This window comes from Antennarius striatus, chromosome 1 (assembly GCF_040054535.1).
Source record: "Antennarius striatus isolate MH-2024 chromosome 1, ASM4005453v1, whole genome shotgun sequence".
NCBI classification, from domain to species: domain Eukaryota; kingdom Metazoa; phylum Chordata; class Actinopteri; order Lophiiformes; family Antennariidae; genus Antennarius; species Antennarius striatus.
Genome location: NC_090776.1, coordinates 4,682,051 through 4,708,255, shown reverse-complemented (window position 1 = coordinate 4,708,255; position 26,205 = coordinate 4,682,051). Strand labels below are relative to the sequence as shown.

At 38.9% G+C, this 26,205-nt stretch overlaps 3 protein-coding genes across 10 annotated transcripts in view; 1 reads left to right on the top strand and 2 right to left on the bottom strand.

Annotated features, from left to right (window-relative positions):
* Window positions 1-787, top strand: part of LOC137595939 (mucin-2-like) — a 37,714-nt gene extending 36,927 nt beyond the window's left edge. Inside the window, 1 exon segment of the mRNA XM_068316320.1 lies at window positions 193-787. Coding sequence (XP_068172421.1) covers window positions 193-370 — 178 coding nt within the window. The 3' untranslated portion in view covers window positions 371-787.
* A 135-nt stretch (window positions 788-922) lies between these two features.
* tollip (toll interacting protein) lies at window positions 923-12,664 on the bottom strand. Of its 2 annotated transcripts, none has more exons than XM_068321739.1 (6): window positions 12,543-12,664; window positions 10,502-10,651; window positions 8,531-8,713; window positions 6,659-6,811; window positions 3,046-3,130; window positions 923-2,811 (listed from the first exon to the last, which is right to left on the bottom strand). In XM_068321739.1, the coding sequence occupies exons 1-6, from the start codon at window positions 12,573-12,575 to the stop codon at window positions 2,588-2,590; spliced, it is 828 nt and encodes a 275-aa protein (XP_068177840.1). In that variant the 5' UTR covers window positions 12,576-12,664; the 3' UTR covers window positions 923-2,587. The 2 variants fall into 2 exon arrangements, with proteins under 2 accessions (XP_068177840.1, XP_068177848.1); XM_068321747.1 differs by lacking the exon at window positions 12,543-12,664 and adding an exon at window positions 12,372-12,502.
* Window positions 12,665-18,413: 5,749 nt separating this feature from the next.
* The window catches only part of celf1 (cugbp, Elav-like family member 1), a 33,703-nt gene continuing 25,911 nt past the window's right edge, over window positions 18,414-26,205 (bottom strand). For 6 of the 7 annotated variants that reach the window (XM_068322599.1, XM_068322616.1, XM_068322642.1 and 3 more), the window contains one exon: window positions 18,414-25,528. In XM_068322599.1, coding sequence (XP_068178700.1) covers window positions 25,401-25,528 — 128 coding nt within the window. In that variant the 3' untranslated portion in view covers window positions 18,414-25,400. The remainder of the gene's footprint in view (window positions 25,529-26,205) is intronic. The other variant, XM_068322608.1, reaches the window with a different exon arrangement.

Genomic DNA, 26,205 nt, shown 5'->3' with positions numbered 1-26,205 from the left:
CCAGCAATTGACATCCATCAATGCATCCATTCTCTTTTAACACTTATAAATGATATGGTCAACATTAATTAAAGCAAGTACAAAAGACCACAGTATAAATTAAGTGGATAATATTGATTTTGACAGTTGTTTGTCATGACCACTGAATCAGAATACTGCTAAACCTTCCGTGTTGTTTGTGTGTCAATGCAGTTACTCTGCAGCAGCTAAGAAGATGATGCATCAGTGTGAGTGCTGCACAGAAGACGAAGTCAGTGTCAAACAAGTGGAGCTGATCTGTGATGATGGTAGGACGCTTCAACACAGCTACACCGTGGTGGAGTCCTGCCACTGCAACAAAGCAAAATGTGTCGAGTGGGCAGAGCCTTGACCACGCAGCGGTTGAAGGCACTCATCGATCATCACTTTCTCACAGTAAATTGGAATCCTTAAACATGCTTTAATCTTAAGTCTTTTTTCCTTCTAGTTTTTCTTCCTTCAGCAAGTCAGAACATATTACTGTGCAATAAACTTTCTTCAAAGCAGGATTTCTTGGTTGGAAAATGTTTAAGCTGTATTTCTGTAATATGAACACTTACATTGAAATTTGTTTCAGTCCTTGGGTAATGGAGAGCATTATTTAAAATAACTGACCTCTTTCATCTGGTTTAACAATGAATACCTCTGAAAAGTTGTATTGTCTTACTGGTACCATCATCAGTTTTGACTACCTACTACTAGCTGGTATCACACTGTTCCTAAAGATTTTTCCACCCGTCATCTATTCTAAATTACTAAACACCTTCCCTACTTGTTTTTGCTTGATGTTTTAATTATGAGTTATCAAAAATGAATTCAACTTAAAGAACACAAGATAGTGTTCAGATGTTCTGATGTAATGCAGCAGCAGTGAATTGAAAATGACGAAACAAAACAATCAAAATGAATAGAACATTTTACCAGTCTCATTTTTGAATCACAAGTGAAAAATTACAACTATTGGACATAATTTTTGATGAACCCTCTGGCAGAAAGACATTAACATCAAAGTCTTCAGTTGTCAATGGAAAGAAGGTATGGTGACTACAGATACTGTGGCAGAAAAATAAATGTGTACTGCTCTACTTGCAGTGTTAGAAGCTACTATCCATTAGCCCAAATCCTCTTGCTAAAACCCCATTAAAAAGTCAGTTTCCTCCAAGTCCATTTATTAGTAGATCGGTTGATGAGTTGCAAGCATTTCCATAAAAGTTGGTGGAAGGATGAAGCAGATTTAGATAATTTTCAAGATTATCCTTGAAATCATAAACAGACTTGATTGGGTTTGTCCAACCTTGGCAGAGGTGTAGACTTAACTGAGTTTAACGAAGTCTAATTTCATCATGGAATCCTTTTAACCTGATGGGGATAGTAATGTTCTGAGGGCAATGGCTTGCACAAATCTGGTCACTGGCATTTTGGGGATACATCTCTCATTAAAAGTGAATTATTACTAACAAGTTACTGAATTACTGTGTTCACTTCTCCATCTCACCAGAATTGCTATGTAGAAAATAAGTTCTTTGCATCTCTGACTGAAAATTGGTTATGTATACTGCAAAAGATACCTCTGGTGGGATATTTCTTATCCTCAATCTCTCAGGTCATTTATTCATTCTCATGGCTCTCATCACCAAATAGATTCTATATAATTAAATACATCCATAATAATTTATCACATTTAGAGTGCTTTAAACATTTAACAGCAATATGCGACCGAAGCAGTTCATTGCAGGTTCCTCACACACAATCAACATCACTACAGGCACAAGATGGACTAAACATGACTCATCATAGCTCAAACAGTACAAATTAAACCTTAGGATTAATTGGGGAAGCAGATAAAGATTGGTTACCACAGGTGAAAGAACATATAGATGCAGAAACAATCAAGAAACTATAAGAATTACAGTACCAGTACCTGTCCTACTGCTGTTAACTCAATATTCAGCTTAAATGTCGTCTAACCTGTTGTCCACAAAAACTAACGTTGATTTCTCTTAAATAAGATGGGTGCTTTTTGTAAGGAAATAACTGACAACAAAATAAAATTACTAGCCACTATAGGCTTAATTTAAGTCTCTATTAGCTCAGATATCCCAAACTGAGCTGAAAATATTATTTTACAGCCCAAAATTTTCTCAGTGGCTTCTGCAGACTTGGACTGTGCCACAGAAGCTGTTAGTCATTTTATAGTATTACAAAACAGGTTTTTACTGCTTTTAGGAGAATGTTCAACTCAGTTTTGCTGTGATATTGTAGAATGCTTCGTGTATCAGACATTTTCTATCACATGAAGGTGAGTAAATTTTTATGTTTCATTTAAGCTGTTGCAACTGTTAGTTGCTGGGATACTTTAGAGCAGAGATATCGATAGAAGCTGTGTGTTAGTGGAGACGGCCCAGGCTTTAGTACTGTTAGTCCAAAGATTATTCAATCAAGGAAGAATAAACCGGTGAGCAGCTGGGAGCGCAAATGTGGCTGCAGGAGGGAGGACCATTTCTGAGTCTATGTGCATGCATACATGTATGACTGTGTCAAGTGACATGTCCACTGTAATCCTGTGCAGTTAGAGCTCCTCAGCCATCTGTAACAAAGAGTTGATGGCAGCATCCTTGTTGCCCTGCTGTGCATCCAGCACAGTGCGAACCACCTCCTTATCCAGGTTGGGAAACATGTCCTGCAAGGCCTTCAGGTCGTCCTCGCCACACACTGGCCCCTGGCTACCAACAGCTGGCATGGTCGTTGGCATTGACATGGGCACTATGCCCTGGTTGTAGACTGTAGACACTCCTAATGACAGAGAGCACTCACAGAATTAATGAAACAGAAAGGCTTGGATATGAGCTGGAACAAAACATCAGTTGCCAAATATTGAAACTCAGACCATCTTTTAGACATTTGTCGATTACATGCAACATTAAACCTGGTGAAGTACCACTGAATGTTTCTAATCTTCCAAATTCTGAGGGAAGCACCGAACTATAGATTGCATGTGAATCGTACGTTGTGTGTGTTGTGTCTAACCTGCAATGGGAACATATCCGACTCCTTGCTGATAGACAGAGGGCATAAGGACAACAGGCTGTGTCATCATCCCTGCTGGTAAGGACTAACACAAAGACATAGACACAAATATTACATCTCTGCTCCGAGCACAGTCCACAAGCTCAGGTCTTTGAAGGTAACATCCGCTCCAGCAGATGGCAGCGCAGAAAACAGTGTGGAGGATGCAAAGCCACAAATGAGAGCACTGAGAGCAATGATTACACCAAGCCAAAAAATAAGCTTCTAATGCAGCAGACACATCATCAGAGTTATTAAAATACAATTATAATTTATTCATTCATTTTCTCTAAACGCATGATCCAATTGCACGGGTCGTGGAGTGCTGGAGCCTATCCAAGCTGTCTTAGGGCGTGAGGCAGGGGAAACTCCGGGCACGACGCCGGTGCACCACGGAGCCACACAGAGACACAGACAACCACACTATAACTTCTCTAAAATTTCTTTTACACTTCCTCTTTCGACAGGTGCCTTTTCCTTTAACGTTAGCTCCTTCAAAGTCTCACCATTAGTTAGCTTTCTTTCTCCAGTTAGCCTGCTAACTTTCATCTATGGCTTCACAATGCCTGCCCAGCGAAATCTATGATTTGCCAACACAAAGTCGTTGGTATGAAGTAAAAATGTAATATCACTTTACTCTTCTTTTTCTTTTTCTTTAAACAGTTCTGATGTTGTTATTAATAAAATTATTAAAATTAGCAGTTTGTTTAGTTTTTATATTATACTACTGGCAAAACGCAATCATTGCATACAGCTTCTACGGTATATTCCATTATTACTTCTAGGATGCATAAAAGTTATGTTGGGATGCACAAACTTTTTTGAAGCGCATCCACAGTGATGCACTACTTTCTTAAGGTAAAAGGAACTCTGTAATAGTATTATTTTTCTAAAAGAATAATGCTGGTAGATTTATGGCTCAAAAGTACAATTTTACGATGTTGAAATGTGGAAAAAATGGTTCGCGCATAAAAACACTGTTAACAGCCAATAGCCAAAGACATCAGAGTTCATTTTATCTCATGAAAGAAGTGCATCCCTGGGATGCACTTCAAGACAAAATTGTGCATCCCATGATGTTTATGTATCCCAAAAGTAATAACAGAATATAGGGTAGAAGTGTACACGAGGATTGAATTTTGCCAATAGTACGATATAAAAACTAAACAGATTGTTAATTGTAATGTTTTTATTGATAACATCATGTATGTTTAAGTAAAAAGAAAAAAAAGAGAAAAATTATATATCAGTTTTATCAAAATAATAAAGCCTTGGTACGCATTAAAAAACAGTTTTAAAAATAAAGAAATATGTAACAGTTTTTTTTTCACTTTTGCTTTTCACTCAATAGTTTTCTTTTCCTTTAATGCATATACTGTATTCACCTGTGGACACTGCACCAAGCCTTCTCCACACACATTTCAATAATATCTGTCAGTAATAATTGCCTCTTTTTGTTCATTCAGTTTTGATTGTTTTTTTATTCAAGAAAGCACTCATTGTCACTTGCTTTTCCTCCAATTTTTGCATGTTTTTCAGAGCCATGATGATAATCAATCAATCAATCAACTTGTATTTGTATAGCGCTTCATCTGAATTTCCTTCGGGATTATTAAAGTATCTATCTATTTATCTATCTATCTATCTATCTATCTATCCATCTATCCATCCATCCATCCATCCATCCATCCATCACATCAGCAGAAATTTCAAAGCAGACATTTAACAGACAGAGAAACCCAACAGGACTCTCCAAGCATAAGTGACAGCTGATGCTTGCTCTGGAGGGTCTAACTAACTCCTCGCTCTTACTGCAGCGTGTAAAACGAGCAGACATCGTGTTGCCCTTTGGTCAATTTTAACTAGGCAGAATAACGCAGGTGAGTCTCGTGACGAGAAAGTCGTGTGAGAAACTTACGCGAGATCAAACATAGTTGCAATTTCGACATTTGGAAATTTAAGTGGCGAAATGGAAAATTTGTGAATATTTTTGTTGAATGGAAGTGCATTTAAAGCTTGCACTTCCATACAACTTCCAGGGACGTACGCTCTCTGACAATCATGCTTCCCTGAACAAAAACTGCATCAAAGAAGCAACGACTCACACAAACGAGAGCACTGAGACATAATCCGAGCCCTCATAGCATTATGACCATTGACAGGTGAAGTGAATTACATGATCTCTTTATGGTAGCATCGGTCAGGCTGCATTCAAACCGCAGGCAAATCAGATACCAATGAGATTTCCTTCCATATCCGATTTTTAGGGCTTACTTGTAGCAAGCGTCCAAATGAGATCTTGCTCTGTTCATACTGGGCCACATTGTTGACGATCTAACAGGTTCCCATAGCAATGACATTGGGGCGGAGGCATCGTTCGGAGTGTGTGATGTGCGACAATGGCAATAACCACAACAAGGACAAACATGGAGGTTGGTTACCTTTGTGTATTAGCGATATCACTGTCTAGTAGAGGTGGGGAAAATCTCAGACACATTGTCAACCTCTTCCATTTTTTACTGTTCCGTAATGCGCAACGCTCGTCCTTGTGTCGCCTTGCTCTCGCGTTGCGGATATTGACGTCACGGACAGGAAAATCCAATCGATGTGTTTGGAGCTTTCAGATTGAGACGCATCTGTCCAAATACAATTTGAAACTGCCTCCCGAAAGCGGTTTCAATTCGTCCTGCAAAAATCAGATTTCATGTGGTATGTGACTGTTTAGACTACAAATGACACATCCAATTATCAATTTGGATTGGCTAAAAATTGGATTTTGGTTACCAGTCTGAACGCAGCCTTAGTTGGTGCAGTATGTTGGGCAGCAAGTGAACATTTTGTGCTCAAATTGAATGTTAATAGCAGGAAAAATGAGCTAGCATGCGGATTTCAATGACTATGACACAACGATTGGGTCAGAGCATCTCAAAAACTGCAGCTCTTGTAGTGTGTTCCTGGTCTGCATTGGTCAGTATCTCTTAAAAGTGGACCTATGAAAAAAAAAAGTGAACCAACGACAGGCTCTTCGGCAGATCCCTGATGCATGTGGGGAACAAAGGCTGGTCAATGGTCTGATCATACAGATGATCTTCTGTAGCTGCTGGTTCTGACAGCAGCTCCATAGTCACAGACCTGTCAGGATACCCATGCTCACCTCTGACCACTGCAGAAAATGCTAATAATGGGCATGTGAGCATCGGAACTGAGGAAGCAATGGCAGAACGTGGCCTACTCTGATGAGTTGTATAATATTTTACATCACATGGATACCCAGGCATTTTTATTTTCCTGGTGGAACACATGGCACCAGGATGCACCAGACACCACAGGACACCTTCAAAAGTCTAGTAGAGTCCCATGCCTCTATGCATCAGAGCTGTAATGGTAGCAAAATGGGAACTTGCACAATATTAGACAGGTATTCATAATGTTATGGCTGAATGATGGATAATATGATATTGCACTCAAATTAATGATACTCTGGTGCACCTAAACAAAAAAAATCATTAAAAGTCCAATCTTTGTCTGATGTGCACACTGAGCCCAGAAAAATTGAGAGTGTAAATGTACTCACAGCAAAAGACATCACAAGATTGATCATCCCCTCTTTGTCGTCACCCTGCCTGCCACTGAGACTGAACCACTCATCCACCACACTTCCCTCCCTCAGGCCTTCAGGGATGGTGACATGAGTCCATGCTATCCTGTCATCCATGGAGAACGCTCTCTAGAAACAGCAGGGAAAACATAAAACAAACTACCGGTACATCAGATCGCACGAATGTATAATATGGAAGAAAATAAATTGTCATGGGGTTGTTAACACCATTTTTTAGCCTCTAGTATTTGGACCACATGTCTTAAGGATGATAATGTTACATTTTAATTTTGTTTTGGGATGCTACCAAAAAAAGCTTAACACACATTATTCTTATTTAAACGTTGAAAAAACATAAAATATAGACTTTGGAAAAATGTTTGTTTTCAAAATCTTTGGTAATGTGAAGTGGTTTTGGAGCACTCTAAATACAGTAACTGTAGCATCCAATCACTTACAGATTTCCACCAAAAATTTTGTTTGTCTGATTGCAGTAAACTGTGGTCTGGTGTATTCTGGCTTACGACTCGTCTAATATCTCTTCACTATGTTGACATGAAATAAGCAACAATGAATCCTCCTTGTTTGACTGTCTTGTGCCTCATGTTGCCTGCATAAACATTTAACCAAATAAACCAGATTTTCAACTGTTTTCACCTGATGTCACTAATACAAGGACCATAGAGATGGATGGCATTCTCATTGAGTTACATAAAACCAAAATAACAATGTTAAATTACAAAAAAAAGCAAGAGTGACTATGCCTATCTTATTGTTTTATGTAAGGGTTGCTGTATTTTTTTCATTTTTCAAATCATTCACTCAGTGTTTGCAGTGTTTTTAAATCTTTTCCTTTTGGCTTTTCCCTTCAGGGGTCGCCACAGCAAATCAGTTGCCTCCATCTAACCCTGTCTTCTGCATCCTCTTCTCTCACACCAACTACCTCCATGTCCTCTTTCACTAAATCCATAATCCTCCTCTTTGGTCTTCCTCTACTATCAGCATCCTTCTACTATCTCTCCTCTGGACATGTCCAAACCATCTCAGTCTGGCCTCTCTGAGGCCAATGTTTTTAATACATGTAAATACATAAATACATGAAATGACTGCTGTTTTTCTTTGTTCTGATTAAGTTAGTTCTTAATACAGTAATCCCTCACACATTTGTGCTTCAAGATTCCCGGCTTCACCTCATTGCAGATTTTTATTAGGTAGTCACATGATACCATACACGCATTCTATTGGCCGACAGCATCCGGAAGTGCGCTGCATTCCGTGAGTCTCAGAACGCAGCACACTTCTGCACTGACACTTAAAGAAACACTTAAAGGTGCTTCAAACAGTCTGTAAGAGTGTGGGAAAAGGTAATACAGATAGGTGGTGGTTTAATATCAATATGGGGACAGTTCATAAACGTCTAAATTACCATAAATAATAAAATAGTTTGTTGCAATATTGCCAAATTTTGTTACTTGCGGGTGATCCTGGAACATATTAACCACGAGTAATGAGGGATCACTGTAGCTCAAACCAGGATTGCCAGAATTTCCAGAGTTTACAGTTTCAAAAGTAACAAGTACAAAACTATTTACTGAAATAAAAATTTCTTATATCTTAACCTGTCTCAGTGTTATACTTCCTCAACCAATTTTGAAAAAAATTGTAAGTTTTCATCCTTTTAGGCAGAAATTCTAATAATGACCATTACATTAATCAGCCGGAGCTCATTTATTTTCTGAAGTCACATGCATGGCTGAATTTTGGCTGCAGTTCAGATGATCTCCACAGAGGTCATATACTTGCACTGTATTTAGCAGATAAAGTGTACAACTTCCTCTACCGTCTTACCTCATCAAAGATCTCCAGGTAGAATGAGTCCACCCCCGGCGGCACCGTACACTGGATCACCTTGTTCCAGCGTGGGTTCTTGGCACCATTGTGAGCTGTGGGCGTCTCATAGACTGCATAGCCCAGTCGGATTCTACAGTACGGATCCATGCGAGTCATACCGTAGTTTTTAGCCAGCTTGGCCTATACAGCAACACCAACAAAGTGGCTTCAGTCAGGCAATAAATTCAAGTTGGATATACATTGTCACAAATATTCAGTGTCTTGTACATACTGCAGTATTTCCAACAAGTACATAGCTTCTCGTTGACAGCTATGCAATTTTACACCCTGACAGGTTTTGATATTTATATGAGCCTAAGTCCAGACTTCGATATCCGTAAGAGGCAGATATCAAAATAGATGGATATATACAATCTATTACCTTTATGGCAGAGACAAATTTTCTTTGCATTTTACAAAACCTGCATTCGCATGATGATTTCCGAAATCACCCTTGGATACACAGATATATAAAAATGAACACAGTGGTACCCCTACTTACGAATGTCTCTACTTTCGAAATTTTCTACTTATGAAACTTCTCAGCAGGACAATATTGCCTCTAGTTACGAAAGAAATTTTGACTTACAGTATGGGGTGATACTTGCAGCTCCCACAGGTTCCTGAACGCAACATTCTCATCCTGCTCTGCCATTCGCTATTACCTAGTATCTTCCTGGCATCCCATTGGCTAAGAGGGACCTCTGTGTGTGGCTATATCGGTGTTTATGCAGGGTCCTCGTCATTCGGCACTCGACCCGTGAATTGTTCTGATAGTGTTGCGCAAATATATTAACTTTTTGAGTATTCACTATGGACCCCAAGAAAGTGATGGAGAAAATAGGAAAAGAAAAGACGAAGAAAAGAGGTTTTTTTGTCCATACAAACAAAGCAAGAGATAATAGAAAAGCATGAAAAAGGGATGTGTTTGATCTCACCAAAGAATATGGCCATAATGTATCTACAATCGCCACATTATTAAAACAAAAGGAAGTTTAAGGAGTTTAAGGCATCGTGTGGGTGGTTGGAGGAGTTCAAAAGGAGGACTGGCATTCACTCTATTGTTCGGAATCGTGAGACAAGAGCGCATGAACCAAAGAGGGCAAAAAACAATGAGGACAGCAGATAAAAGGTAAATGTCCATCATTTTTATTCTTTACTCTATTCTTTTGTTTTTACATTATGCACACCTCTCATTTATTGTGTAATAATATAATTGTAACATATATTTGTTACATGTTTTGATGCATTTTTATGTTTTATAAAACATTTATGTCTGAATTTTGGGAGGCTTGGATCGGATTAGGGAATTTGCATGGAAAACGCGTCTCTACTTACGAAATTTTCTACTTACATAATTTCGTCCTGAACCAATTAATTTCGTAAGTAGAGGTACCAATGTAAATACATATGTAAAGGAGGTTCCAGGTTATCTTGGCCCTACACGGCATAAATTATTACAAAAAATTAATGAAAGAATAAGAGTAGACCAACGCAGTATTTGGTGGTGTATCCTTTCGAAATCAGCACTAAAGAGTAATTTCACAGTGATGGTGTTATAAATATATCATGGAAGAAAACAAAAGTAGCACAAACAGTCTGATGTATTCAGTTGTTGTTCTTGCCATACTTGGCTGTTAACTGTCTGTGTACACACAAAAAAGCTGTCCTAGAGAATCAATAACTCAATCCTAAACAAAGAAATTGTGTTTCATTTTATTTTCGGAGCCATGCAGTCCTAGTAAATGACCTCTTAAACTTGTAAGATTTTTAAAACCTCATGCTCAGGCTCCAATTCCTTCCTGCTTAGCTTAAAATTAACTGTTAGATCTTTTAATTCATGTTAAATGGGAGAAAGAACACAAGTTTTGCACTACTGTTTTTGTCATGTCTCGTTCTACCCGTTAAGTAGAAACACTGAATGTTTACCTGGACCACAGTAATGCTGAGTCGCCCTACGGTGCCAAGGGAGCCTCCATACTGCAGCTGTCTGGCTGCCTGTGCATCTAGTTGGACCTGCTGCTGCTGCTGAGTGGGAGTGATCCGCAGAAAGTCCTGGGGGAGCTCTCCAATGAACACCTGAATGTACATACACATAAATACAAAAGGGGAGAGGACATAAATAAGACATGTTGCAAACTTTACAACCATATCACAGTTTTAATGATAAACTCTTTGGTTAATGTGAAGAAACAATCTATTTTACTTAAATTACTTAAATATTGGAGATCTGTGAGCAAGTCGATAGATGGGAGAAGCATATTTATAGAAACAAAGAACTGTCAAAAAAAATGCAGTCAGCGGGTATATTTTACTTTTTTTTTCCACAGAGATTGTTTTCCTTCAGTCTGTTCTACATATTAAGCAGCTTTCTCTGTATGATTATTTCTCTGGGCATCTTGTTTTGTTTACAACAACCTGAACTGAAAAAACAAGGAGCCACTGTCAAAACCATGATGGTTCTAATCTTGTAAACACTTTAAATCAACCTCATGTTCAAGTTATGGCTAACGTTTACCCTCTTAAACATGAGATTAGATGCATCTCTTAACTACTTCACAAATTTGGAATATTGTAGAATGTTACTTTCATCATCACCAGAGATCTATGCTATTTATCAAGATCACTGAGAGCAGAACGTCCTGGTTCTCTGATGCAACACAGTACGCAATGCAATCATATTAACCCCCACACTGTACCGGAACACTCAGACCATGTCATAGTCCCCCTGATTCCTCCATACAGGCAGAAACTGGAGCTGACCAACACTGTTTGTGAGGAGGTCAGATAAATGGACCATCATGACTGTGGAGAATTCCTCAGACATGCCTGGACTCCACTACCTGAGATGTAATTTAGAACTGCCAACTACAGGCTGAATGTACACAGAGGATGGGAAACTACAAATTACATCCATTTTTGAGAACTTTCTGTGTGCAAGTTTACAGCAGAGAGAGGTTACAACAACAAACCCTGGTTGAAAGAGGCTGTGGTTGAAAAAGGAGGCTTGAATTATGTAATTGACTTATTTTCCTCCCAGCCCTAATAACAATAAAACAGTAGATAGTTTGATACTACTTTGATTCCTAACAGAGCAGGAGCTCATTAACTACTAGAAGAAGTTTATTTGTCGCTGTTGTGTCTAACAATGACACAACGACGCACGACAACACATAACGGGATTAATAAAGTATCTATCTATCTATCTATCTATCTATCTATATCTATCTATCTATCTAACGTTTCTAGACCAACTCTCCATCTGACCTTCCAATGTTGTTGTGCCACCAGTATAATGACAAATATTGATCTTTAATCTTTAGAAACAAATCTGTCATAAATCTATCACACTCAGCAGCTTAGTTCGAGCATGAGCTGCTGTTGAACCCAGAGACTAGCAAATACTAACTTCTACCATAAAAATATTAACTAGCACACAAATACTAAATTCTAGTGAACATATATTAATGTATAGCATACAAATATTAACTAATAGCATAAACATATTAACTAGCATAGAAATACTAACTTCTACAATACAGATATTAATATCTAGCATACAAATATTAACTTTTAACATACACATATTTTCTTCTAGCATAGAAATGCTAACGTTTAACATACATGTTAACGTATAGCATACAAATATTAAAATATAGAATACAAATATTTTCTTCTAGGATAGAAATACTAACTTCTAGCATACATATACAGTACTAATGTCTGGCACAAAAATAGTAACTTCTACCCTACAGATATTAACTTAGCTTTAGTCCGTAACACAGTCACTAGGTATTACCGGCCCGTGTTGAATGCCATAGTTCTCCATCTCGCTGATCAGCTGTATGTTCGCTGTTTAATAGCTAAAGTTAGTTAGCAGAGATGCTGACCAGCAGTTTATAGCTCCGTTTAGCTCTTGTAAGGTTGAAACGGTCACATGGAATGAATCGACTGGCAGACCCCTGCATACCTGTCCCCTCTGGGTGCTGATGGTGGACGCCATGTTATCCTTCCGGTGTTGTCTTCGCTTTTAACGGCAGAAAATCGGTCCAACTTTGTCAATTTGTGCTCGGAACTAGTGCTTTCGTTGACCCGGAAGTATTTTTTTTATTTTTTATTTTTTAGAATTCAATATCCGGGAGTCAATTTTATAATACATACAGTAGCATAAAAATACAATACTGTGTAATAACACTAATAATACAGAGGTATAAAAAAGTTTTGTAAAACAGTTCATTTGGTATAGAACATATTTGTAGTCACGTGTTAAATACGTCATCACGGTCATATATTTCTTTTTCGGTCTCCCACAACAACGTCCGCTGCTTATTGTTGTAAAACGTAAAACTATTTCTTTGATTTTAAGAAATTTAGAGAAAATATCCATTAAATCACTTATCAAACGACGTCACAGAAATCGTAGTTATTGATATCTCAGTCTATATACTTCAGATCAGACGGATATTTCATTTCGGAATTTCAAGTTAACATGTTGGCATGAAAGCTTGTCGTACATTTCGAATATTGTTTAAATTCTCTGATGCTACAATCTGTTACTGATGTTTCTAGGTTAAACTACCAAAAAGTATAATGCTTTAATGGTCGATAAAAAATTGATTTGTTTATTCTACCTTTTAGAGTGTAACCGACCTACTGATACACCTATTACTACACTGAAAAAAAATACATATTCTGTAACAGTTTGTTACATTGTACATGCTGCTTTAATCTGCAGAAGGTGCATCCCTTGTGTCTTCAGTGGGAGGCAGAGGTACAGACAGAACATAAACTAGTGTTAAAAAAATATAGATGTCAATGTGAAATAAGTGATATTACATCAGAATGATGTATGAAAAAAAGAGGATGTTTTATTCAAGCAAAAACTGTTCGTCATAAAAAGTATATGCCTTTTTACAACATTACTATTATAATACACCCAAAATGAGTATGTAAATCAAACTGCACATATTAAATTGTGCATTTGTTATAATTATACATGGATTTATTTAGTTTTGATTTTAAGAAAATGTTTTTTTTACTGAAAAATAGTTTTTGGTACTTTCCACAATTTAGAAATTTACCATTACCTTACCTTTGCCGGCTCCATCCAGACACTGACGCTTTCTCCCACTCCAAAAATATGCAACATAGGTGAATTTCTGACTCTAAAATTTCCCATTAATGTTCTTCAGCCTTTTATCTGAATCCAGATCATGAGTTATCCTAGAGCCTTTCCCAGCTGAGTATAGGCGTGAGGCAGAGTGCATCCTGGGATAAGTCACAAGTTCATCGCAGGACCACATAGAAAGAAAGACACACTCTTACCTGTCGGCAATTTGGAGTAAAAAAAACTCATGCAAGTTGCACGTTTTTGGAGGTGGGAGGGAACCACTGCACCACTTGCCTGTGAATGATTTTTTTGTCTTTTTACTATTTTTTGTCTCATTAATGTGGACCTATGATGAACCAGTGATGTAATTCTTGCCCTAACATCCTTACACAGGATATCGTGTTGCAGAAAATTTACAAATTAGTTGACTACATTTATGAATAGGGCGGCATGGTGGCGCAGTGGGTAGTGCTGTCGCCTCACAGCAAGATGGGTTCTGGGTTCAAGTCATGTTCTTTGCGGAGTTTTTATGTTCTCCCCATGTCTGCATGGGTTTTCTCTGGGTTCTCCAGTTTCTTCCCACCTCCAAAAACATGCACTTCAGGTGCACTGGCAATGTGTCCAGTGCATGCAAATAAATCACAGCAACCCCTGTGACCCACCAAAGAAGCAGTTTGGAAAATGATTGCATGAGCATGACTTGTGTTTTGACCTGATTACTGTTGCTATTCAAGCAAATAAAAACAATAAAGGCTCTTCTATACAATTGTATTTTATCATCAATAAAACAGTGCTGATTATTGTATGATGAAAACGTCCCCCTGTGCTGGACGCGGAGACAGAAAACACAGGAAATGTAAGGATTTACAAAACATTTTACTTATAGAGATGTAACAAACCCAGCAAAACAGACATGACAGCTGACTGAACAACATAATTGTGTGGTACAGAAAGTGAAAATCCAAAATTTCAAATTTTAGAAATAAATAAATTCTGAAATCTGGAAAACCCTAACTCTAATGCTTCCTGTATCAATCCAAAAACAAAAAGTTCTGCTAGAATCTGTAAAAACAAGAAATTTCAAGACAGCGCCCGTTTTGACGAAACACCGGAAGTGATTGACAGAGTGATTGACATATCCTGAGCCCGTCTGCGAGAACACCCCCCTCTCCCCCTGATAAGGGCATTTTCATCCCCGAGGTAAAGTTTGTGTTCAGGCTAAGGTAGCATTGTGTGGCAACATCCTGTCTGAGAGCTAGACACTGAAAGTTCCCCACAAGATGTTGAAGTCAGCCAGTATGTGGCTAACTACTTCTGTTTTTGTCTGTGCATGTGTAGCCTGCCTATGTGTCTCTGTACCTGTATCCTCAGTGACATACTGAATACACACACACAAACACACATCACATACACCACGTTTTTCTAATATTATAGTTGCTTATCCATGTCAGCACTGTTAGCCCTCAAAAATAGGTATCCAGAATCGCATCCGTGTTTCACTGAAGCACATCAGACTGTGTTAGTTTAGCTCTCCAACCTTTTTAAAAGACCGATCTCTCATTGCCCGTGACGATTGTTGGGAAAGCTTCTACCTCCTGTCCGTTATCATAATATGATGACGGACATAATGTTGTTGCCTCCACTGATTTCTTTCCAAATTGCATGCACTATGTGTTTTACTCCACAAATCCTCAGTTTGATTAGTGTTTACACAATGGAGTCATGAGTCATGTTTGGCTGACTGAGAAAGTAGCTCCATGATGACGGAAAAATTAACACAAAAATTAATTAGCAGAAAAATGAACGGTTACATTACGAAAAATAGGAGTGAAAAACATGAGAAAAATAAGAGGGAAATACATAGTAACATAGTTTCACCCCCCTGGATTACCGCTATCCAACGTGCACGCACACACGGAAGTTGATTAGATCAATATTCAATCAAAGATATTGAGGACCATGTATGAGTTTGGGGCAAGACATTTCAAATACAGTGTAGTTGGACATCTGGCAGCTGAATAACATTAATTGAAAAGAGCGTAATATGGAACCTTTAAACTGTTCCGGCAAGAGAAGAGAGGTCTTGTAGCAAAACAGGAAACACATTAAATGTTAATGAAGACTTCTTTCAGGTTGCACCTTGGAGAAATACCATTTCCACTAACGTTGCATAATAGCAAATGCTATCAATAGTATTTTTGTGCCTGAAGGACAATCTCCGATGAGCTTTTTTATACATAATTACATTATGTTGGGTTAGCCAAGTATCCAGACAGGTGTTGTGTATGAAAATACGCTAATGATGCACTCTGTACACAGTTTGTTGTATGCTGACACCACTGAACTTTGTTACACTCATAACATTTCTTCACTCATTTTTTGTACCTGCTTCATCCACTGTCGTGGGTTACGGGGTGCTGGAGCCTATCCTAGCTCACTGGGGGCGTGAGGCAGGGTACATTCCGGGGTCAACCTCAGTGCACCACTGAGTCACATGTAGACAGACAAACACGCACGCACACACTCACACCTATGGGCAATTTGAAAATGGCCAATTAACCTGAAGTGCATGTTTTTGGAGGTGGGAGGAAGTCGGAGAACCCACGCAGACACGGGGAGAACATGCAGACTCTGAACAGAGTGATACCCACTGCAACACCGTGCCGCCAATGTAAAGTACTTTGAACTGCATTTGAAAGGTGCCCTATAATGACTAACTGATCAAAGTTTGGTAAACACTTAAATTTTAAAACTTTATATTCTTTTGTAAAATCAAGATAGGAAAACATGACTGGGATCAAAGAGTTGTGTTAGAATAATTTATCCTTTGAGCACTGATTCTAGGGACACACTGTATTTGAAATGTCTTGCCTCCAAGTGATCCATGGTCCTCAATATCTTTTCATTGAATATTGGTAAATTTTCTTCCTCTGTTTTAATGGGGCGCAGCTCTCTGCTCCCTCTCTCCTCCCCCCTCCACCCTCTGAGTCTTCCCTATCTCCCTCCCCCCTCTCAGCTGACCAATCAACACTGCCTTCCCCCGCACGTTCACGTACGTTTGTTTATTTGGCCACTTGAATGCTCCTGTATTACAGATGGATCGATCGCCATTGTCTGCAACTTTTTCAACTTTCAGTAATTTCACCGGTGCATATTTGGCTATGATTCTTCTCGTGTTCACTGTTGTTTTCATGATATAATGGTTGATTTTTCGACGCTAAGCATGGACCTGCTTACTCAGTCTGCTGAACAAAGACTCGTGGCTCATTGTGTAAACATGATCAGACCGGCCGGTGAGATAATTACAGTGTTTTCTGAAAATCGTTATGAACGAGAGCTCGTGGATAACAAGGAAGCTAAGCTAACACAAACTAATGAAACACGGGATTTTACCGATAAGACTTAAGTTTTTCTCTTGTACTCATGCGCATGTGTGTGTGCGTGCGCGTGTGTGGGTATGCGGATACACACAGCTCTTTGATCACTTAGAAGAGCTAAAGCTGCTTTCATTCACCAAAAAACAGATTTTTTTTTAGTTTTGCAAAAACACTTTAATCACATTCAAACACAATTGTTCTGAATTATTAATTAATGTATAACTGGTTATGTGTTCGCTGTGACGCTGGGGATAGCCTCTGGCAGACACACACACACCGACTGCCAACTAGTTAGCCAAATGCTAGCTGAATTCAACAGCTTATGAGGAACTTTCAGTGTGTAGCTCTGACTCAGGTCATTACCACACACTGGTACTGTAGCCTGATCACGAACCACACACACGTGTACACACACACACACACATGACTGAAGTGGACCTCTAACTAGTTAGCCAAATGCTAACTGAGTTCAACAGCTTGTCAGTGTGTAGCTCTGAGCTAGGACATTACCACAAAATGCTACCATAGCCTGAACGAACTCCCCCTTCGGGATTGCCATGCCCTTGAGCATGTCAACCAATCAATATCGTCAATCACAGAGCACCGTTTGTGACATAAACTACGTCACAAACAGCCATTCTACCAAAATCAAATCGTTTTGATTCGGTCCGGGCCATGAATTCCTAAAACTCCAAATATCTCTTGAATCAGAAAGTGTTTGTTTACCAGATTCTAGGAGTTGTTTGTGTTAGGGAGGACCACTATGTAAATGTAGAGACCTGGAAAAGTGTGATTTTCATAATAGGACCCCTTTAATATATAATCACTCAATATATTATGTTCCTGATATGTTGAATTGTACAAGCTGACTTGCTCTGATTTGACGACTAGTCCACTGCAGCAATGAGTTCACTTACCTTAACACATCTTCATTTCAATGTGTGCTGCACTAATCCTCTCTGAATTTATATTGTGAAGATTCCTGTGTCCATCAACAAAACTTTAGGAACCGAAAAGTAACATTTTACAAAATGATGAAATTAGACAAGTAACAGCCTGGTCCACTAGTTGGGAAACAGGCAACAACTTTAAGGGCCATAGATTTGTAGATTATATTAAATGAACACACAGAAACCATATATCTTTTATGGTTTGGTCTGGACTGGTTGAAATTTCTATATCAACCAGTCTGACATCAAGCCATCAACCCTAACATCAGAGTTGATGGCTTGATGTCATCAAGCCTGATGTCATCAAGCCATCAGAGTTGAAAACCTCCATCCATGATGCCACCTGCTACAATCAGCCTGCTTTTCCAACTAATTAAAGAATAAAGTTCAATAAACGTGAAAAATAGTGATTGTGCAAAACATTTGGCACCACTTTATTCATCATCTTTAAATTAACACAAACTAGATCACATTTTATTGAAGAATTTCAGTGCAGATATAAAAAAAAACATGCATACTAAATATACTGTGACAAAGTCTAGGTGTCTCATTCTCCACAGAAATTAGAGTAAAACAGCATCATGTGCTTGCAGTGGTCAGCCAACAGTACGTTACCACCTAATAACATCACTCAAATGTGAATTTTCAGATATTAAATCTTTAATGCTAGCCTAGCATTAAAATACAAATGTCCAACAACACAAAATCACTTCATTGAAATTGAAAGGTTTTTCTATTTTAAGAGACACAAACACTCAACACACATTACATCGCCTCGAGACAAAAAAAACAAAACACAACAAAACTGGAGAGGGCATTGAGAGGACTGAACCACAACACAACAGCACAAGGGATAAAAACTTAAAAGGTCAGACAAAAATGTAGTGGTTATGTGGGTCCGTTCTAGAAAAATAGATTCTCTTTGCGTTTGTAGTAAATGTGATGGAACTTTTTGACATGATCTGTGGCAGTCTTTCTACTGCTCCTCTCAGAGGCACAGAGGACATATAAAGAAAATGACTCGTAGGAATTAATGTCAAACACAAGGTCAAGGGTGAATTTGGAAGCATCAGAGAAGCGCAGAAGACAAGGACTGGACGATGAGCAGTGACGCCACATCAACATGCTAGGGCAAACAGGAAGAGATCTAGGAAAATGAAAAACAAAACACAACAGGGAGACAAACAAGGTTAAAGAGCAATGGAACAGAGACAAGACAGAGAAAAGAAACCAAGAACGACAATCACTGTTTCATGGGGAGTTGATTACGGGACAGTGAGACCAGCCACATGCTACCAAGACTGAGGTGCACGACAAAATCAGCAGGGATACACATAAAGGGCTGCCTATAGGAGATGCCAACACAGAAACAGTGACAGGCCCCAGCAGACCTAAACGGCACTGCAGTCCAAAATGTATGAAGGCGGGATTGCATTCAGAAGTATAAAAAAATACTTCTCCTTCTTCTGTCAACCATTAAAAATGTACAGGCAGTTGAATAAAAACATATGAATAAATAAAAGTTTAGACCACTTTAAATGGCAATTTGTGACTAGATTTTCTATTACTATTTTCATGAAGTTAGTAGTATTATATGTCTTATTTCATTAATATAAAAATAACATATTAAAGATTGCGTCTCAATAAACAGAAATGTGTTTTAGAATAGACACTGTAGATTCAAAAGGACTGAAGTGCATCACTAGACTAAGAAAGTGCAATTTTGCCATTTGTTAAGTTCTGATGTTCTTCTGGTGACTAAGAGCCTTCATGGTAGTTGTAAGATCCCATGTTTGGCCATTCAGATCTCATGACAACATAAATGGAAAACTTGGCTGTCAGAAAAAGGAGAAAAACTTATTTGAAAATGTGGTTTTGAAAATGTTCCACATTCGCTGCGCAGCATGTTGGCCCTCTACTTCACCAGTGATATTTGGATTATCAGTGCTATATATCTCAACTTCACAGTGGATTCATGAGGATTCTACAGTCGTAATCCGTGTGAAGCAGTTCATATACAAGCTAGGCAATACAGGGTATGCTTGATGATGTTTCAGACAGGTATGGTGATGAGAAGTGCTGGCCCCTCTATTACACTGCATGTCTCACACTCCCCAGGGGCCCTTACCAAGGTGCTAGGCTGAGAGAAATTTCATTGAAGCAATAACTTAGACAAATTCTAAACTGTGACATGACTTAATAATATCAAGTTGGATACTTGACTGTCTTACAAAAAGTTTAAAAAAAACAAAAAAAAACTACCATCCCATTTTAAGAAAAGATGTTTTGAAAGTAAAGTGAAATGAGAGTAACATACACTCATATACTGCAGCAAGGTACTTATACTTAATGGTATTATGCACCAACTGTACATGCAGCCTGTTCCCCCTTTAACAGGGGAATAAATCGTTGTATTAATCAACAACTTAAAGTAGCTTTGACCACATGCATCTTCACATTAGCTAAAATAGTGATTCTGAGCTCTTTGTTGCATTTTTGGATACAAGATATTAGCATTATATATTTTATATATCAATTTGCATATATACCGTATTTTCCGCACTATAAGGCACACCTAAAAGTCTAAAATTTCCTCATAAACCCGTAGTGCGCCTTATAATCCAGTGTGTCTTATATATAGATTAATAATATTAATATTGGTTAAAAACATGATCGCTGATAAAAAGCCGCCAGTCTGGCCGCCAGTCATGCCGCACTCCGCCACCAGAGGCGTCCCTCACAAGGCACTCGGGCCCACGCCCCCTAACAACGGTAGTCAAGGGGCATCACCGAAGTCCCGGCTCTGACTGAGCTGCTCTCAGACGGTAGAGCAGACTGTAGGAGCACCGGTGATTATGTAGCAAAACATAAGAAACTTTTAACAATTCTATTAATAATGTTTGACTGGCTGACTGATCTCAGTATTTCCTAACTATTTGGCGTCGGAGATAACTCACTGTAAACTTAATTGGTCTAAAAAATGTCATTGTGCTGTCATCTGGAATCTGGTGACGGTCCATTCTATTAGTCTGTGGAAACACACAGAGAAACTGGCATAAAGGTGACTGAAAGACCCTCAAAGCTGAACTTCCAGCCTTTTCTGAAATTTCAAGCAGTCACTGCTAGACAAATGTGCCAACGGGTGTGCTGCAATTGATTTACAAATGTAGTTGATATCTATTGGCGGGTGGCGGAGGGGCGCATTCAGGCTTGTGTATTCTGTCTGCAGCGACGTGCGGTGAGATTCACGGCGGTGAGATTCACGGCGGTGAGACACCGACGTTAAAGTCAGTTCTAGGAGTAAACAGCGTCCTATTTGCCAGTAAATTAGCAGCCTGACATTAAAAACTAGTTAAAAAATTGTTTAGGACACACAGCAGCGAAGAGCTGCACCTCACCTCCGACTGGACAACCGATCGATCGAAACAATATTTAATTAATAAACGAAGACAAACGTCGGAGCTTAAATATCTGCTTCGAACTTCAGATCAGGAAATAATCCGCTCTGTTCGCACTGACTGCACTCGTAATGAATTTAACCAGTTTTTAATGTCAGGTTTTTTAATATGCATGTTGACTTCTTCTAGATGAGGCTCAGAGTGGGTTATTGACAAAACGATAGGGGCCATTCAAAGGTAGTCAGGAAGTCATGAATGCAATCATTACTGCCTGAGCAGCGCGGCTCTATCTAGTGGACGGATTGCGCAACTACAGATTACCACTGCTATATCCGCAGCGGGTCACGGGAAGCCGGAGCCTATCCCGGCGGCATAGGGCGTGAGGTGGGGGACACTCCGGGCACGACGCCAGTGCACCGCGGAGCCACACACAAAGACATACAACCATGCACACACACACACACACACACACACATTCCTACGGGCAATTTGGAACGGCCAATCAACCTGAAGCGCATGCTTTTGGAGGTGGGAGGAAGCCGGAGAACCCGGAGGGAACCCACGCAGACACGGGGAGAGCATGTGAACTACGCACAGAGCTGGACTCGAACCCGAGTCCGCCGTGTTGTGAGGCAGCAGTGCTAACCACTGCGCCGCCCCTGCAGTTTATCAAATAAATTTTATTTATTTGTATTGTGTGCGCCTTATAATCCGGTGCGCCTTATATATGAAATAAATTATAAAACAAAGTATTGAGGGTGCCTCTTATAGTCCGGTGCGCTTTATAGTGCGGAAAATACTGTGTATGTGTATATATACGTGTGTACTGTGTGCACACACACACACACACACACACGTACACACACTCACACACTCACACACACACACACACACACCTATATTCAAAACAAGGTCCAACCCCAAAAGTAAACTTCACAGAATCCGTCACTGAACAACAGATGATCGTGTAACAAAACAGAGTTTCTAGATGTTGGATGACTGATTGCAACTGATTTAACAACAATATTTTGGCATTGAAAAAGACTGATAGCCAATTAATCAATCAATATATGCCACTGTCAAGACAATTTCTAGCTATGTTAGCATATTTGATTTTTATTAGAATCTAATCTGAGTCAATGCCATAAATATCCAAAGAAATACATCAGTTATATAAAATTTAAATACATTTCAAACACTTTTCCATTTTGTTATAAGAGGCACATACCTTCGACCTATCTATGAGTAGCAACACTACTGATGGGAATTATTATCCTAAACAGCTGACTGTAACAGTTCAATCACCAGGTATCTTCAAATAGCTGCTTACAAGACCTGCTGTATGTTTCCTTCAAAACAAACCTATAAAATATCTTCCTGAAATGTATCAATGTGACACCTCCATATTCATCTGGATAACTGACACCCTGGCTGATTCCCTGATACATTATCATGACTTTTGTGCAATATTAAACATTCTGTATACAACATACCAAAAAAAGTCCCAGCGTTACTATTGTTTGAAGTAAATAGGACACAATTTGATTAACTCTGTTGACTTTGAAGTACTTTGACATGCATGACCATCCAGCATTGAGATAGTCTCTAATGATCATATCATACATGGTTTTACTCTGGCTTTATTGTAATTTAGAAGTAGTCAGGACTTTGTCCAGTGTACAGTTCTTGACAAGTATTCAAGTTGTAAGGCAAGACAGACACACAAACTGAAAAGGACTTTTAGAGTAAAGTATGCTCCCTGTGTTTTTGGTAAATGATTTATTCAGATGAAGACGTGTGTAACACTCAGGGGATCTAAGATGTTTGTAGCAGCGCTGATACATGGATCCACCATCCTCCCCCCCAACACACACACACACACACACACACACACACACACACACACACACACACACACACACACACACACACACACACACACACACACACACACACACACACACACACACACACACACACACACACACACACACACACACACACACACACACACACACAGTTCATGCTAAAAACATGCAGTACATATCACCAAAAGGAAAAAAATACTCAACAGAAAAGGCAAGGACACACACCAAAAGATCAAATGGTTTGTTGGACTTAACATTTGTTTTTCAAAATAATCTCAATTCAGATAAATAATTTAGGCAATAAATAATTCCCCAACACACAGGAGAAGTATAAAACCTATATAAAAATAGAAAAGGCATAAGAGTTTAAATATACATCTCAACATTTGATTTGCATCCTAGCTCTAAAAAAGAAAAAACAAACAAAACATTCTTTCTTGCAAGTCTGTGCATCTGACATGTTTGTCTTGAGCAATTTGACATTTGTATGATTTTTCCAATCATGGAAGATATTCGATGACATTATAGTGTAGCCCTCTATGGATTTGCTAGCCACTAGCTAGCAGGACAGTAGCTGAGGGACGTTTTGTTTGTTTGTCTTTTGTTTTTTTTTGTTTGTTTTTTTTACAAAACACCTGAATTAAATGTTGAAATGAACTTAACCATTAAATTAATACATAGGAAGAATTACAACTGCATGAGACAGACTCTCGGATTTGACCATGAGTGGAACAAACCTACAATTCTCGATTTTATTGCCAGATTTCACAGTATTGCTACAGCTGACAGCTGCTCTTCATGGCCACAACAGCCCAACCTATCACTCATGGAGCATAAGCACAGGAGGTGCACCGCCAAAACATGTTTAGCCCTCAGAAATTTCACTTCACTTTTTACAGTTTTAACTGCATTAAACACCTTGCTAACCCCCCAGACAAAATCAAACAAAAACTGCAATGATCTGCACACAGAAATCAACACCAAATAGTGTTTGTGCACAAAATTGTCGTATGCAAATGTGTAGCAACCAACCTGAGGCCAGCTGACAATAAGGTCATACAGATGCAGCCACACATAGACTTTAGCTGTCACTCAAAAACCATTATCAAAGAAGATCATCAGGGCACACCAGATCCTCGCTGTCTCCTTCAATAGGAACTCTCATACAAACGTTTAATGAGGACATATATTCTAAATTCCAGCTGCATGTTTTGGTAGAGCTCCTCCTAAACCTTATCTTTAGCCTACCCAATTTAGGTGGATATGACATACACTGTCTCCACATCAAGAGATACAGATACATACAGTCATCAGGGGAAAACATATTTTGGCTTGTAAAAACTGTACAAGAAACCTATTAATGATCTTGGTTTAAAAATCAAATGTAGCTCTGTCTTTTCCAGCGTCTGCCTGCTTTTAACTCACTGGCTGCCATTGATGTCTACAGATTACATTTGTCATTGAAAATCAGGGTTCTAATCATATAATTTATCTTAATGACAACCGATCCAGTTGTAAAACAGAGGAATACAAATCAGGGGAAGACGGAGAAGTTGCGGCAGCTTACGATGCAACAAAGTTAGGGTATGACGAACATGGTGTCACTCTGAGCAAAGCATCTCGAGAACGGTCGAGAACAGAAAGAAAAAAAAAACGGGATTATCGTGGAAAATACACCGAAGGCAATCAATTGCTACAAAGCGCTGGCAGCGAATGAGTTAAGAGTGTTACAGTGTGGAAAGTGGAAGGCGAACAGAAAGTAAATACAAATCTATTAATTAACTGACATCAATGAGCAATACAACCTAACAATCAACTCATATGTGTATATGTACCACAGCAAACAGTTCAACTTAAATGAAAATACACCTGTTTCTCTTCATTAAAAGGAAACTGAAGTGCATAAACCACAACATAACACAGGAACAATCCAGTCTAATGTGAAAAATCTTGCATGTAGCTTCATGTTTCTCTTTGCCTTGTCATAAAAAAATGTCAAGGAAAGGAAGCGCAGCAGCCATTACATTGTAATGCACATACAAGTTTCTGAGTAGACCAGTCTTATTCATACTCCACTTACCATGACACCACCCTGCCTAACTAAGTCTGCAGTGCCTCAGCATCTTCAGTAGGGCTTGCTGTCATTTTTTGAGCGCTTCAGCTGCACCTTCAACCTCTTCATACCAATCTGGAAACCATTCATTGACTGGATAGCTGCCTGTGAGGATACGGGGTTGTCATAGCTCACAAAACCTGAAAGAAAAGTGAAAATAGGATTTATGACAGAGAAGAACTTCAAATCTGCAGGAATGCCACAGAAGAGAAGAATTCAGGAAAGTAGCGCTGTCACCCCACAAGATGAGATCTGGAGGTTGTGCCAGTCAATAAGAAAGACAGTTACAGTAATCCCTCGCGCATTTGCTCATCAACACGTGCAACTTCACCTCATCGAGGATTTTTAGGAGGTAGTCAGATGATACCGTATGCGCATTCTATGGCTGATGGAAAGTGTGCTACTTTTCGTGAACTCGGAACGCAATACACTTTCGTGAGACACAAAAGTGTTGTAAACAGTCGATAAGAGTGTGGGAAAAGGTAATACAGTTAAAAGGTGGTTTAATATCAGTATGGGGAGGATTCATAAACGTTTATATTACCGTAAATAATAAGATAAATACTTTGTCGCTATATCGCAGAATTTGTTATTCGCGTATGGTTTCTGGAATTAATTAACCGCGAGTAACGAGGCCCATTGTATTGCTGTAATCAATGATGCTTGTGATTTTACTAAAGACCAACCGAAAAAGGCTTGCACTCCCTTGTTGTGAGCAGAAACATTTCTTGGTGCATTATGACTTAATTTTAGTTCCTTCACTTCATTTACTCGCACAAATTAAGATAACACTAGTTAAAAAAAAACACAGGTTGTT